The following is a 16,546-nucleotide window of genomic DNA, read 5'->3' as shown; positions in this document are numbered from 1 at the left end:
ATATTATGACCCTTAAATTTGTCATTTTTAGGTGATAATTTCTGTAAAAACTAAAAATTATAACTATCTCTGGAATATATTGATCTTTATGTAAAGTTTTGGGCACCATTTTGTAAATAATTTTAATATAGTTTTGGCAAGAATACATTTATTTGTAAGTAAATAGTTTTAAATAGTTTGTAAATAAATACTTCATTTATTAACTTTCTCCTTGTTTGTATTCATTGAAACTTCTTTGAAGTTTTCAAAAATAGGATATTATTTTCTGATTTCTTGATTAGGTAAGATTTGGTGACTTCTCTGGAATCATTGTTTTTTGCCACTTCTTTGGTATAAAGAAACATCATAAGGAACCTTTGTCAAATCATTGAAATTATCCAAAGGAGGCCCACTTTCTCTAGAGGGAAGAGTGTGTAAAAACATTTAAAATAAGGTTTAATTATATGTAGGCAACCATAAACACATAGTACAACCAAGTGCTAACCTAAGTCTTAATAAAAACCAATGAACAAAAGCTATAAAGTGGTTTATTTAAATAGGAAAGGATTTCTACCTTTTTAAGAGATAGGGTTACAACAACCAACCTGTATTACAGGGAAAAAAAGTTGGAAGAATTTATACAGATCACAAAATACTACTGGGAATATTTAAATAGTTTTTCAAGCAAAGGAGACTATAAAATTGCCAACTAGTAGAGAATAATCTCAAATGTCTGTCATATGGTGTTTGCATCTGACTCATTAATCTTTTCAAATGTTAGGTGTTACATGTAGAGAGAAATGAGTCATTTATTGTTTAAACAAGGGAGCAGCTGTTAGTTTTTTCTAGTATGATAAAACGTAGTGGCATCTATAAATGGAAAAAGTCAATGAGCTCTTCTTTCAGCTGTTGTTTTAGCAGCTGACAGTACTACTGACTTCACCATGATGTAAAATGAGAGAAATCTTTACTCATGGATAGAGATCTTGAAGTTTAAAACTACATAATTCCCTGATCTAAGGGCATTCATTTATTCAACAAATATTTATGGAGCACCCACAAGGCCCTGGAGCAATAGCATTGAACAAACCAAATTTTAAAAATCTGTGTCTTCATGGAGCTTATGTTCTTTTAAGCGTGTTTAAGAATACCAACCTTTGAAATTACAGTATTTTTACAGCCCCACTGCGTTCAGAAAATGTGACTATAATTTTGTGATAAAGCATTTCATGAACAAATACATGATCCTATCTGTATATAAACATCAATTTTCTTTCAAATCATGCCTTCTGCATTTCATAATATGATGTTCTATTATAATCGATTTAAATTATGATCCACTTATACATTTTTTTTTCTTTTTTATATATAAGACCTGTTTTCCAAATTATACAGGTGATATGACACTTCGTCCTGATTTTGCTATGTTCTACTGATAACCTTGTTTTCATGGGGTTATATCTGTTCTATTTTTTAACTTTTTCTTTAATGAAAGATCATCTTCAACACCTAAAATCACAGAATATCTTTAGTGACCATATTGTTGCATAAGGGTTGTTTATTTCCTCAGCATTGACTTTAAACTATTTCTTTTTTTTTTGGTCTTGAGTCCTTTTAACCTTTTGCCTTTACTTGTTTTATTGTTATTATTTTCCACATCAAATACTTTGTAGAGCAAGGCAGAGTGTGAATAAATTAAATAATTTTATAATTTAATTCAATACTAGTATCCAATATTAATTACAGTTTTTCTACTTAAGAATAAAGATATTTAGAATGTCTTAGAAAATGAGCAGTTTCTCTGCATTTATTTCATTAATGAGGGGGTATTATTTTTGAGGTTTTCTTTTTTTAAACTAGTACATATGTAGAAATCTTTAAATTTCCTACTTCTGTAAGAAAATTATATAAATACTGTTTTAAGTCAAAAATAAAAATTTGTAACACTTATTGGAAAGAGGATCTCACTTATGAGTATTCAAATAAACTCACCTCATATTCTTGACCTTTGCATCATTAATCCAGATAGCCAAGTAGCTTGCCACTAGACCATTTTTAGTGGACTGACTCATTTTTATGATTCAGTTTTCTGATAGTTTAATAAACATTTTCTTGTGGTAGCCTTTATTAGCATATCTTCTAATGCTTTTAATGTTTTAAAGCTTTCCACTTCATTTAAATCTCTTGTTTCTTAGCTGTTTCCTTGGTGATAAAAAGTTTCAGTTGTTCCTTTCGATCTTTAACAGCTGCAAGAACAACTCTTCTTTCCAAACTAGCTCTCCTAAATTCCCGTTGTTAGAGTTGGTATCTATATTTAGCTGGTGGGATTAAATTGCAAAGGCTTCAAGCTGGGCAAAGCACACTGATCTGCCTTTTTACAGCTAGACCTGTGTGCTGTGAGGAGCTAAGGCCTTCAGTGTCCCCTTCCTTACCCAGGTTACTCACAAAATGGATTCCCAGCGGGAACTCGCGGAGGAACTGAGGCTTTACCAATCCACCCTTCTTCAGGATGGTCTAAAAGATCTCCTGGATGAGAAAAAATTCATCGATTGCACCCTAAAAGCAGGTGATAAAAGTCTTCCTTGCCACAGATTGATTTTGTCAGCTTGTAGTCCTTACTTCCGTGAGTATTTTTTATCTGAAATTGATGAGATGAAAAAAAAGGAGGTAGTATTAGATAATGTGGATCCTGCTGTACTGGATTTAATCATCAAGTACCTCTATTCTGCCACTATTGACCTCAACGATGGAAACGTTCAAGATATTTTTGCATTGGCCAGCCGCTTTCAGATCCCCTCAGTGTTCACTGTTTGTGTTTCTTATCTTCAGAAAAGACTTGCACCTGGTAACTGTCTAGCCATCCTAAGATTAGGACTTCTTCTTGACTGCCCAAGACTTGCCATCTCTGCCCGTGAATTTGTGTCTGATCGCTTTGCACAAATTTGTAAGGAAGAGGACTTTATGCAACTATCTCCACAGGAACTGATCTCAGTCATTTCAAATGACAGCCTAAATGTAGAAAAGGAAGAAGCAGTATTTGAGGCAGTGATGAAATGGGTGCGAACAGACAAAGAAAACAGGGTTAAAAACCTTAGCGAAGTGTTTGATTGTATCCGTTTTCGCCTTATGAAAGAAAAATATTTTAAAGATTATGTTGAGAAAGATGATATAATTAAAAGCAACCCAGAACTCCAGAAAAAAATCAAAGTTCTCAAAGATGCCTTTGCAGGCAAACTCCCAGAACCAAGCAAAAATACAGAAAAGGCTGGGGCTGGTGAGGTGAATGGAGATGTTGGTGATGAAGATTTGCTTCCTGGTTACCTGAATGACATTCCCAGGCATGGAATGTTTGTCAAAGACCTCATCCTCTTGGTTAATGACACAGCTGCAGTTGCTTATGATCCCACAGAAAATGAATGCTACCTTACTGCTTTGGCTGAACAGATTCCCAGAAATCATTCCAGCATTGTAACCCAACAAAATCAGGTGTATGTGGTCGGAGGACTATACGTGGATGAAGAAAATAAGGATCAACCTCTACAGTCTTACTTCTTCCAGGTAAGAAAGGCTGATTCGTGAATTATTCAGGCTGTTTGCATTTTATTTTACTTGATATCTTTTTCCAGTCCAAAAAAAAGCTATAATTGATCAGATTTTCTACTTTTTTCCAAGTTTCCTTGAACCAATTTGAAGTCTTTAGTGGTAGCATTTCATCTCTTATTTATGGTTACTGTCTATAATTTTGTTGAAAATGAAAAAACTTGTATATATACTAGACATTCCAAGTTCAAGAAAACTTGGACCAATTTGAAGTTCTTAGTGGTAGCATTTCATCTCTTATTTATGGTTACTGTCTATAATATAATTCTGTTGAAAATGAAAAGAACTTGTATGTATATTTTACATACTTTGAATAAACTTCTAGGAAAAAACTGCGCCAGTGTCACTAATTTGAATTGTTTAATATTTAGAAATTTTTACTTATAATTTTTATATGTGACATTATATGATTATACTAGACATTATTACAATTTAATCTGTTTTGTGAAACCAAAGAAGTTTCCAAGAAAACAAGTCATCCTAAATAGGCTGTAGTTTGTCTGAAGGGAGTTTGTTCATATTATCAGTGCACTGTACTTTATCAGTTTGTGAAAGAATCAGTGGCTTCACCTCTATCTTCAGTAATGCCAACACTAGTACTTTGTAGCTTACAGCTATCTCAAAGAGTTTGTTTAGGTCATACCTATTCATGACCTGGGATTTATGGGCACTTGAGTTGTAAAGACCAAAGATAAGTAAGTGTAGAATGTCATACCACTGTGTACTCTCAAAGTGTGTGAATACTGTGCATTCAACACAATATTACATTTAACCAGCTTTTTCTGATCTTGAAAATTATTTTAATAATGTTAATCATTACTAATTTTCAAAGTTCTATTGAAGAATGTTAATTATGATATATAAAAATAAAATAGACATTGTAATCATAAGTATTGAATGCGGGCCAGAAAATTTCCTAAGCCCTAATTTTAAATTCAGATAAATTTCAGAAAGGACAAATTCAATTTAAAAGGCAATAATTATATCTAGGAAGTAAAAATGACATCAAAACAGAGATAACTAGAACTCATAGATTCAGGGAATACTTATAGCCTTATCTTTATTCTCTTCCATCCTGTTAACTAACCTTACTTTTATTGATATAGCCTCTCATTTCTGGTTCAAGAAACCTGCTCAATGTTCTTTATAACTACAAAAAGTTATACAAAGGGCAACTCTCTGTCATTACCTATGACACAAAGTGGAATAAGATGCCAGAATAAAAACACCTTACTATAAAAGAGGTTTATGACTCAAAATATATGTATGAGAATTTCAGGTTTTACATTTCTCTGCTTGGTCGCATCTGTTTAAAATGTATTAAGTTAGAAATAATGTGACATTTGATTGTATATTGTAAATAGAGTATGAGAATTTTTACATAGGTTAGAGGGGGGTTTTTTTCATAGAGTTAATAAATTCATCAAATCTTTGAACAGCACCACATCTTAAAATAATCTAGGTCCAAACCCTAATTTTAAGGATGAGGAAACTGGAGCCAGAGAGGTTAAATAGCTTGACAGCTCCCCTATTAAAGGGCCCAGCAGGCAGTCTACTGTTTCATCTGCTTGTAGGAAATGCCCTATCGGGGTAGTGTGAAGATGTAGACAGTACCACAGTGTGAGCAGTAAACCCCCCAGCATGAGATTCTGGTGGCTGTTCCCATTTTAAAAAACAAATTGTGGATTTATGTAGCTTGCATTTGAATATCACTTAAAAGCTCTGTGAGTTTGGCAAATTATTTAACCTTTCTGTGCCTCAGTTTTTTCATCTGTAAAACAGATAATAAAAGTGCCTATTCTGGAAGACTATGTGAGATTACCTATGTAAAGCATTTACTCCATATGGAGTCAAAAACACCATAAATGTTCATTATTATTTCTACTGTACTACATACCACTTTCTTATCAAAGTTTTTTTTTTTTTTTTGAAAAACTGAAAACATTAGCGGTCAACAATCTAGATTTTTAAATTAGTGAACACAAAGCTAACAATGCACATGTGAGGATTAAACCACTCATCTCATCCAGTCTGAATTAGTGCTTTCCTTTAACCAAGGTTACTAGACCAGATATAGGTAGGCTTCCACAGGCACCCCTCCCTATACCACAGCTTTTATGTTAATATCTGCAATTAATCTTGGTATCCAATTATTCTGGGTTTTATTCCTTTTTCTTCTGCTACATAGAAGTAGCACTAGAGAGATCAACAAGTCTGTGACTGCACTACCTCAAGAAAGCAGTTTTCTTGTGCTTTAGTGTCCTAAAATGCATAGTGGAAAATCTTAAAATTACCAATAGTGAGTTGTAATAGTAATAGAAAGCTGAATTTGATGCCAGCCATACCAGAATCACCTACCCCATGGCGCAGGTACTTAGAGGGCTGTCTTAGACTTGCAGAAGTGGCAAAAAAAAAAAAAAAAAGCAAAATTAGTTTCTAATATGAATCAAAAAAGAGAGAGAAGGGTATTTCAAATGACTCTCAACAAAAGGCTAGGAAGTTATAGGTTATAACACCTGCCTATATCAGAAATTAATAAAGGGAACCTCAAATTTTTTGAAGGAAAAAAAGATATTGCCCTACCATTCTCATTGTCTGTGAACTGAGCGACAGGTCCAGCTGTCCCAGATGCTGGCTTGAAGAGCATGTTATATATAGCATGCAGGGATCACTCACATGCTGTGACCCTCCCTGCAGTGACAGCATTCCCCAGTGTCCTATAAGTATTACTATTCCTTGTTCAAACATGGACAAAGCAACATGGGAAGAAAATTTCACAAGGAACTTCATAGTTCTAACCTCTGGTGACTCTGTTTTATTTTTTCTTTCTTTCTTGAAGTCTTGCACATTTTGGTTTTCAGCTTTTTGGTAAGTCAAGTAGATTTTCTCACTTTTCTAGACAATTCAGAGGTAAAATATACTTTTGGATTATAGTTTTATTTGCAAGATCTTTGACTATCTCAATGAATTCTAAATAACACTTAAAGTATAGCGTATTTTCTGGTACACCTGTAAATTTTTCTAACAAGCTCCACAATTCCTCATATATTTTTTCTTTCAGCTTGATAATGTAGCATCTGAGTGGGTTGGACTTCCACCTCTGCCTTCTGCGAGGTGTCTCTTTGGTCTGGGAGAGGTAGATGACAAAATCTATGTAGTTGCAGGCAAAGACCTTCAAACAGAGGCTTCGCTGGACTCAGTATTATGCTATGATCCTGTGTAAGTTGGCCTGACATTCCCATTTCCTAAGTATTCAAGTATATGAGTGCCTATGATATATCCATATTTTTAGAACCTGAAATTTACAGAAAGCATATAAATTCTATCACCTTCTGATTTTAGGGCTGCAAAATGGAATGAAATTAAAAAACTTCCTATCAAAGTCTATGGCCATAACGTGATTTCACATAAGGGGATGATATATTGTCTAGGAGGAAAGACAGATGACAAGTAAGTACCTAAAATCTCCCTGTGATTTATATCCAAATGATTTTTTAATTAATAAGGGTTCCTTCCTCTTCATTTGAATCTACATATTGAAATGGGACTTAGTTCTCACCTATAATTCTTTGGAAATAAAATTTTAAAATAAAAATTTGATGGAAAACTATATACAATTTAAAAGTTGCTAAAGTAAATTTGTAAATGGCCAGAAAATAACTAGGAGCAATCATAATACCTCCAACATAAGTATTCTTAGACTAGAAAAACAGCACTTAGGAGCAAATTAAGTATTTTATTTTGCTAATTTATAATTATATTTTACTACACTAAAACCAATGGACTTTTTATTCATTTAACCATAGTAAGTAAAAATTAAGTGTATCTCTTTAATGTAATATTTAAAATATTACTACTAATAATAAGGCATAAAAATATCATGGATTTGTACTTTATATTCATAAGAGAGAATTTAGATAGGTGAGTTTTAACTGAAAATAGGGTAACTATTTCCTCAGCAATGTTTTACTTATTTACTCCTAGAAAGAGGTGGTATTCAAAATATTTAACAACTGGCCACAAACAGACACTGATCAAATAGAACAGATATACCCTGGTATACCCACTAGCTCCCAGTCTCTTGTGAGAAAAACAAAGTTTCATATATAAACCTAACTTGATTTCTAGGTCCTTCTCAAGGGATAGGTAATTAGGAAGATCTTATAACTCAAAGGGAGAAGTGAGTTCAGAGTACTCCAGAAGTCAGTCATTAAGCCAGTATCCTGTCTGATAAAATGAAAATTTTCAGTTTAAATAATTTCCTGTTCCTGAAAACTCTAATTTGGCTTGTCATCATTTGCTCAGTTATAGAGATGTCCAATTCTGGAAAGGGAACCAGAATTAAGAATTGTAAGAGAAAAACAAAAATAGGGAAATGTGCTAGAACTCTGTATTCTAGATCAGTAATTAATGGCTATTAATCAATTAAAATAACAAATATAGCACAGAAAATGTGATTTTTAAAAAAGTGAGTTTTTGTATAATCTTTTTATATTCAAAGTTAACATTCTGAAATTTTGATATCCTCCTTAACACCAGCTATTAAATTCTGTCAAATGAATATTTAAAGCAAGGCCATATTATAAAAGCCCACTCAGTGCAAAATTTTAGTTTAGATGACCAAAATGTCTGTTTAAGATTAAATGTCAAAACCACTACAAATGAAATAAAAGTTCTGTAGCTCAAAAAAATTTTATTTTAGTCATTTTTCCTTAGTGAATAGAATGGAAAAATCTATTAAGCAACTTCTGCATTTGGAAACATAGTGACCTAGCCAAATTATTTAAATAGTTTCCTTGAAGTAGTATTAGTGAGTAGGAAATTGATATATCAGTAAGAAGCATACAGGTCTTGTCAGTAATATATTAATCCTGAGAATATGATTAACCAAGACAACATTGCTTGACAAATGCCAAAGTCAAGAACTTTGAAATGAGTCATTATCTAAAAGCAAGCACTGAATTGCACTAGTTATCACCAATTAATTTGAAGAACATGACTCTGTCTGTATCATGCTGTTATCAAGAAGTTTTAAAGTCAATATTCATAGTCAAATATATTCTGCTTCAGATATCTGGTCTTTCATAAGACTAAAGAAAAAAAAAAGTCCTTATAAGTTGGGGTTTTGTTTGCTTGCATTTTGGCTTAACCAAATATATCCAGTTAATTATTATTTGGAATTCTGAACTCTTATCAGTAAATTATGGATAACTTTAAGGAAACATTAAGGAACATACTAAGAATAATAAGTCAGATGAGTCCAGGTTTTTCCTATAGCATTTAGCATATAAAACTGTTCTCATTACTCAGCTCAAATCTAATCTACAATCACAGTTCTTAAAATATATTAGTGATAGACTTCTTAAAGTATATTAGTGATAGACTAAAATGAAATGAGCTATCATATAACACAGTTAAATGTAAAATAGGTACAGTCTCACCTAATTATTTTTTTAATTGATTCATTCCTAAGATGTTCAAATAATGAATTAAATAAACGTGTTACTGAGGCACAATAAAGGGTTTGTGGGGTTTTTTTAACTCTATTCATGTCTTCCATTGAATTTACTAATAGATAGGGTCAATATCTACTCTGCTTGGGCTTCTAGGCAATTGCCAAAAGTAAAAGTACCCTACCTTCCAGTAGTATAATTAAGTGATAGTTTTGGTCCTCACATGGTGGCATATGTTCAGATTAAAAATACTTTAGAGTTTTTCTGATCTTCTGCTATACTACATATTTCATATTAGAAGCAAAGTAGTGAAGCTGCTTCTTTCAAAAAAGAAAGTTTCTAAAAGGACCATTTTATTGTCTTTGATGTTTACAGAAAGTGCACAAACAGGGTGTTTATCTTCAACCCCAAAAAAGGAGACTGGAAAGATATGGCTCCGATGAAAACCCCTCGTTCGATGTTTGGAGTGGCAATCCATAAAGGCAAAATTGTAATTGCAGGTGGTGTCACTGAGGATGGTCTTTCAGCTTCAGTTGAAGCTTTTGACCTCACAACCAATAAGTGAGTTACTGTATCTTACTATACCATATGAATCATTTAACTTTAGATAAAAATTAAGCTTTCTACTTAGGAAATGAGGAGAGGAATGCAGGAAAGTAAGGATTAAAGAGGAATTATCTTCATCTGGGTTTCTTTTGCTGTTACTAGGTATAAAAATGCCTAACATTTTGCTGCATTATGTGTATTTGTAATTTGGAATACAGGACCCACAAGTTAATGCTGGAGTGCTTAATTTGTATTTGTTATTAACTTTGTGAACTTAGTTGCACAAAGGTAACAATTCAGAATAATTATCTACATGTAGGTGGATATACATGTCTCTATAGTTATTTGATTTGAAATATGTAGTTTCTTTATGGATGAAAAGAGTTCCACCTTTGTGATATTTGTAAAGCATGAACATGAATGCTTCAGAAGTTTCTTTTATGGTCTTTATAATATTCTTAAATTTTTCATTTTGAGATTTTATTGGCTTAAAGTTAATGTGAAAAGATATTTGACAAATATTTATATAAGATTAGTCTTTCAAATTTTTGAGCTAACACATTTGGATGAGTATATAGTTTTTATATTCCTAGTTTAGCAATGAAGAAAAAATTAGAGCACTATTATTACTTTTTTAATAAATCATGTGTGCCTGATGACAAAACAGACTTTAGTATCTGAAAATCGCAAGAACTTCTATGGAATAGGACTTAAATGATCATTAAAAATCATGATTTTGAAGAATATGTAATATAGGTAAACTCATGATATAAAGAAATCAAAGCAGCAGCACATAAAATTATAAATATGTTCTTATTGTCCATATGTATAGATGTCTATATTTAAATTTGTTTTAAAATGACAAAATTATACCAAAATATTGTTTATGATTATGTCTAGAGGATATGATCATAGGGAATTTTTCAAATTTTTTACAATATACATATTTCTGTAATTAGAAAAAGAGATATGTTTTTAAACTATGAGGTCTACTTTTAATAGACTTCAGAGCTACCAAAATGACACACTCTAGACTCTTGATACTTCTAATTTGATTGATTTTATCTTTAGTTGTTATATTTCAGATGGCTGTTAACGTTAAAAACTTCCCTTAAATCCTTTATTTAAAAAAAGGTTAAGTATAAATAATTCAAAAGAAATTTTCCCAACCCTACTTTCTAAACTATCCTTGTCATATTCCTTTATTGGAAACGATTTGGGGATTTCTTGAGAAATGATGGGGAGATCAGAGGTTTTAAAAATCTGTATTAGCATTCAAATGAAATCCAACACAGTAGGGCCTAAGAGTCCTAGAATTGCCTCAAAACCCCCACTGTTGATGGCACATGGTTTGATAATCACTGCTGAAGGTGCTAACTGATGAAAGAGAAGTATTTTAGGATTGACATATTGAGAGCTTTATATATAATCTGGTTACATCTTTCAAATAAAGGAATAATATTTACATATTACCCAGTAGCAAACTTAATTTAATTCAGGGTACCTGTGCTACTTGAATTTATTATAATTTCCTATAATTGTTCAGTAAATACATTTGGCATTTCTTTAAGTCTAGAGTGACTGTATTTTCAATTATTCCTAGATGGGAAGTAATGACTGAATTTCCCCAAGAAAGAAGTTCCATCAGTTTGGTCAGTCTGGCTGGATCCCTATATGCCATTGGTGGTTTTGCCATGATTCAACTGGAGTCTAAAGAGTTTGCACCCACTGAAGTCAATGACATATGGAAGTAAGTTTTCTTCACTCCAATTTTCGGAACCAAAGATAAAATCAGTTGATAATTGATAAAATAAACACTTTTGAAGTAAACAGTAAGCTAGACTTTCCCAACATATATGCTGCTACTTGGTGGTAGACTGAAATACTCTTTGAATCTTAACTGAACTTTTGCACATGCCACTTACTTGATCAAGTACTGCTTCTAATTAGCTGTGAGCTTGGGAAAGAACTTATGTGGACCCGTTTTTTAATCAGTAAAATGAGGAGAATCGGACTGTTGATCTTTCAAGTTCCACTGCAGCTCTAAAAGTGTAATGCTTTAGGCATCCATTAGAGCAAAACTTCCAAGCCACTTACCTTTCTACCAGAGTACTTTATTTCTTAAGAAAACAGAGTCCTGAAGAAATATTTAACCTCCTGAGTGTTCCATGAATTCATTAATTCTATTTTATATCTAATTTAACTGGTTTTCTAATTTTTTGAGAATTCAGTTACAAAAGCTTTTTTGAAAAGAAAAAAGAAAAAAGTAGTAATCCATTTTACTTCCCAGATAATTGTAAATTGTGTCATGAAGAGTCACATAATGAGGGGCAGGGTGTATAGTGTGTAGGTGTCTGGTCACCACTGGGAAACCACGTGTCTGCTGAATTGTGCCTGCTGCCTTCAACACAGACACTGTGCTTGCTGAGCTAAGTTTACAAGAAATAGATCTCAGTTGCCTGCGATGATAAGTGAGTTCATGCTGTATACTCATCCAGAAAATGCCAAACTCATGCTTCTACTCTCAGCTTAAAAGCCAGCCCCCACTCCCAAGGCTAGATGCCCTTACCTGACCTGTCACAAGGTTGTTCAGTGCTTTGGCAATCAAAGTATGGTCTATGGACCTGCAGAATTGACATCTCCTGGGAACTTCTTAGAAATGCAGAATTCCAGGCCCTACCCCAGACTTAATCATAAATCTGCATCTTAACAAGATTCCCAGGTGATTTGCTTGCATATGAAGTTTACAGGTACAGCTTTGGAAGAGTGATTAGTAAAGTCATAGCACTAAGCCTGAAATGGAAAATGGATATTATCTGTTCCATAGACTAGCGCATGCCTTGTTCCCAGCTGGTGAAATGGAAGTATAAGAGGCCAGTAGCTTAACCAATTATGTTATGCATCTGACATCATTCCTTATGTTGTTGTAATAGTAGCTAGCTATGCAGAGGTCAAGGAAAAAAAATGGCTATAAAAGGAAATTAACTATTACTCCTCCCCCCACCATCAAAAAAAGGAGGGAAGAAGAGAAAGAAACAGGAGATTTCCAGGGAGGAAAGAGACTAGATTTAGCAAGAGGGTGAGACAGAAAAATGCTGGAAGCAGTAGAAAAAAAAAGGATGAAATGGATTGGTTGAGAAGGTTAGAGTTTTTGGAAAAGGGGAACAGGAACCAAGAATGAAGAAGCAGTGATTCTCAACCCTGGCTGCCCATTAAAATCGCCGGGGAAGCTTTTAAAATATACCAGTGCCTGGACCTTCATTCGGAACAATTAAATACAAATTTCTAGAGGTAGGGCCTGGGCATCACTATTTCCTAAAATCTTCCTAGGTGATTCCTAGCAGACATCCAGGGTTGATAAACACTGATGTTAAGGAAGGGTGCCGTCAATGAGCTAAACCCCAATGAGCCTAATGGTTCCTAATGGTGATCAAATGTCAAGCTGCTTCAGCAGGAGGAAGATGTAGGCAGCAACGGAAAGTACAGCATCTCCTGCTAAAAGCAGCTCTTAACTTGCTGAGGAGAGCCTGAAAAAGGGGTCTTCTCTGATTATGATTTATTTTACAATTAGGGCAGTGGTTCTCAAACTTACTTGCTTACTGTATTCACCTAGGGAGCTTCAGAAAGTACTGATGATGCTCTATACCACCTCTACTGATTAAGATTTAATTGACCATCAGTACAGTCTGGGCTTTGGAACTTTCAAAAGACCCCTGGATGATTCTAATGTGCTGACAAGTTTGAGAACCACTAGAGAAAAGCAAGAGGAACATTCACCACTATGTGCTTGGCTGTATATTTTAAAATTTAGGTACTGATGTTTTCCATTTGGATAATAAAATCTAGAACAGTGATTCTCAAACCTTGCTGTGTATTAGAATTACTTGGGGAACTTTAAAAAAATCCTCATGCCCAGGCCATACTCCATACAAATTAAGTCCTCAGGGGTGGAATCCACACATATTTTTAATGTCTCCAGGTGGTTCCAATGTGCAGTGAAACTTGAGAACCAATGATCTATAACGGTTCCCAAAGCAGCATCAGCACCTGGCTACTCATCAGGTATACAAATTCTCAGGCCTCACCTCAAACCTACTGGAAGTCTGAGGGTGGGGCCCAGCAATCCGTGTGACTTGGATGAAAGCCATGTGCCCTCAACTCCTTAGTGAATCTCTATTCACACAAGTAGAGAAAGAAAAGAGATGAAAACTGTCAATATACCACATTCTAAACCTATGGACTCGTTTACTGTCACATGTTAAAAAAAATCCATTCTTCTATTTTTTCTTGAAGTCACTGCATTATTTAGGATTGGCCAAGCTGAAAGTAAGAAATATAACTGCTAGGATGCAAATACTTTTAAACCTCATTTAACCTCAATTTCCTATTGCTTAAATGTGATGATTTTTTAATTAGGTCATTTAACATCATCCTTTATCTCTTAATTTGCTGCCCCAAATTTTGTATAGATATTTAAGGTTCTTCCCTTTCTTAGTACTAAAATATTTTTCTGCCTACTTTTCCCTACATAAGAATCAGTTGGTACACAGTACAAACTGTTGGACCATTGATGACATTGTCAGATAGTGCATATCTTACATAGGTATTAGCTAATTTTAAAATTATTTTAAATCTCACTTATTCATCACAGAATGATTTGGGGTATTTCCCATATGCCAAGTACTGATAGCTTCTGGAGGAGGGAAGATACTAAAGTGAATAAGACATATTATTTGTCCTCAAATACCTTTGAGCTTGTAGAGGACATAAATATAGGGAGAAAAAAATAAAATAGAATTGCTGTAATAGATACTATATAAAGGACAATATGGGAGATATAAACTCTGCTTGAGGAAAATAACAAAAGCTTCAGAGAGAAGGCAGCATTTAGGAGTTTCTCATGCAAAAAGAGCATTCCAGGCACCAGAGGAGAGGCACACGTTTCAAAGGAATTCAAGTTGTTTGTATCATTATAACTCTGAATATTCAAAGAGGATGACTAGTTATTACCTAATGTTGAGTGCAAAGTCTAAGAGTAGTACTCACACAGTACAAATAAAGGGAAAGGAAAATGGATTCTTATGTAGTGAACACTAGTGTCAGATGCCATGCTGGGCACTAGTGTATGGGAACAACTGAAATCATAATCCAGGCAACTAACAGTTGATGCTTGTTCTGGTTCTTACTCTTAAGGTGGAGTCTGCTGGCCTTGACTCTTAAAGGTTAGTCATATTTATCAATCCAAAGGTGGATAATTAATTACCTGTCTCTTACTTGTCTCTGGACAGTCTTTGATTCCCAGGTAACGCTTAACTGCCTAAACATCCATATTAGAAACCATGGCAGTAGTTCAGGCATAGTTCATTCAGAGGATGCAAGTGTTATTCTACACTGGTCAGGTGTATCCTTCTCTGGCTAAGAGCCAGTAGGGTTTCTCAAAGATCCAAACTTGTATATTTAACACATATAAAAATTACTTTAAAACTGTTTATTGATTACTTTTTTTTCTCCATCAGGTATGAAGATGATAAAAAAGAATGGGCTGGGATGTTAAAGGAAATACGTTATGCTTCAGGAGCTAGCTGCCTCGCAACACGTTTAAATCTCTTCAAACTGTCTAAACTATAAACAAAGTGAAAAAAACAAAATAGATTGGGAGGTAGTTTGTTTGGATAATAAGGCTTTAATTTATTCTTTTTTAAAAGCCTATGCAGAGATTCATGTAGCAATTATTCATTATTATTGGCTAAGAGGTTAGCAATGGGTGTCAAAACCTCAGTCACTGAATCTTCAATGTAATGATCAGAACTTAAAACCATTTTCTAATAAGAAATTAATATTTAATTATTAACTTTAACAGATTGTTTCTTTTGTTAATCTGTCTTACTCGACTGATTGTAAAGCAGGTTCCTAAATTTGAGTTACTAATCCTTTCATTTGCATCATTAGGGTAACTTTATATTTGTTTCGTACTACAAATGAAATTAGAGAATATGTACATCTACATTTTTTAAATGTTTAAAACATCAAAAACCTTCCCTCGTGCTTCAAGATATGACAAGAATCCTATGCATTATATTAAAGATTACATGTCATTGAGACTTTGGAAATGCTATTTAAGGAATTTAATAAAAGGGTCTCATTTGAAGAGGAAAAGTCTCTAAAGAAGTCAAATTAATGTGGTCTTTTTTTTCTCCATTCTTTTTATGACACTGGTATATTGTTTGTGATTTAAATCAAATTTTAAATTTTTTCAATTTAAAACCAACAAATCACAGTTTTCAAGCTATTAAAGTATCTGTAGAGGGAGGGTAGGGAAATGTCCTTAAATTGCTGAGACAGAAGTTGTGGTCGGTCGATGGTATAAAGGAGGGTGTATATTCATTGGTTTCAGTTTTATCTATACTTTCCATGAAAGAGCTACCTATTTGCAAATTTCTAATAGAAAGAAAGGTGACTATATTATTCCATTTTCTGGAATGTGAGACCCTTACATTCAAGCTGTTTGTTCTTAGTGTATATATTGATTCCTAGGTCTGTCCAGAACCATCACATTCAACTCTCTGCAAGTCATCAACTAATCATTGCTTGTGGGTTCTCATGTGCTTTCACAGACATGTTTAACTTTTATCCTGACATATATTTTCTGAGAAACCTGACTTTGGATTGATTTAGAGTATTCTATGATAAGGGGAGGAGTGCTGAGCTATGTAGACATGAGATTAAGTTGTAATAATTCTTTGAGATGATGGAAATTTCTGGAATTAGATAGTGGTGATGATGGCTGCACAACATGTGAGTATACTAAAAACTACTGAACTGTACACTTTTAAAGGGTGGATTTTATGGTATGTGGATTATATCTCAATGAACAAATAGTGCATATCTTACATAGGTATTAGCTAATTTTAAAATTATTTTAAATCTCACTTATTCATCACAGAATGCTTTTGTCTATAACAACCCTA

At 33.6% G+C, this 16,546-nt stretch overlaps 2 protein-coding genes across 13 annotated transcripts in view; one reads left to right on the top strand and one right to left on the bottom strand.

Moving 5' to 3' along the window:
* The first annotated feature begins 12 nt into the window (after positions 1-12).
* On the top strand, positions 13-16,508 carry KLHL41 (kelch like family member 41). The gene is made up of 6 exons (XM_011358079.2): positions 13-3,537; positions 6,641-6,798; positions 6,922-7,029; positions 9,408-9,593; positions 11,182-11,328; positions 15,095-16,508. The coding sequence occupies exons 1-6, from the start codon at positions 2,428-2,430 to the stop codon at positions 15,204-15,206; spliced, it is 1,821 nt and encodes a 606-aa protein (XP_011356381.1). The 5' UTR covers positions 13-2,427; the 3' UTR covers positions 15,207-16,508.
* The window catches only part of FASTKD1 (FAST kinase domains 1), a 50,050-nt gene continuing 35,973 nt past the window's right edge, over positions 2,470-16,546 (bottom strand). For all 12 annotated transcript variants that reach the window (XM_023529630.1, XM_011357955.2, XM_011358012.2 and 9 more), the window contains one exon: positions 2,470-2,617. In XM_023529630.1, coding sequence (XP_023385398.1) covers positions 2,595-2,617 — 23 coding nt within the window. In that variant the 3' untranslated portion in view covers positions 2,470-2,594. The remainder of the gene's footprint in view (positions 2,618-16,546) is intronic.

This window comes from Pteropus vampyrus, unplaced genomic scaffold, assembly GCF_000151845.1.
Source record: "Pteropus vampyrus isolate Shadow unplaced genomic scaffold, Pvam_2.0 Scaffold2, whole genome shotgun sequence".
In the NCBI taxonomy this organism is placed as follows: Eukaryota; Metazoa; Chordata; class Mammalia; order Chiroptera; family Pteropodidae; genus Pteropus; species Pteropus vampyrus.
The sequence above is the reverse complement of the archived record's forward strand: the minus strand, read 5'-3'. Positions and strand labels throughout refer to the sequence as shown.

What these genes read in the sequence shown, in the direction of transcription:
- KLHL41 (XM_011358079.2), top strand. Translation starts at nt 2,428, where the DNA reads ATGGATTCCCAGCGGGAACTCGCGGAGGAACTGAGGCTTTACCAATCC. An exon ending in TACAGTCTTACTTCTTCCAG is followed by an intron (nt 3,538 to 6,640) that starts GTAAGAAAGGCT and finishes TTTTTCTTTCAG; the next exon opens with CTTGATAATGTAGCATCTGA. An exon ending in TTTGACCTCACAACCAATAA is followed by an intron (nt 9,594 to 11,181) that starts GTGAGTTACTGT and finishes AATTATTCCTAG; the next exon opens with ATGGGAAGTAATGACTGAAT.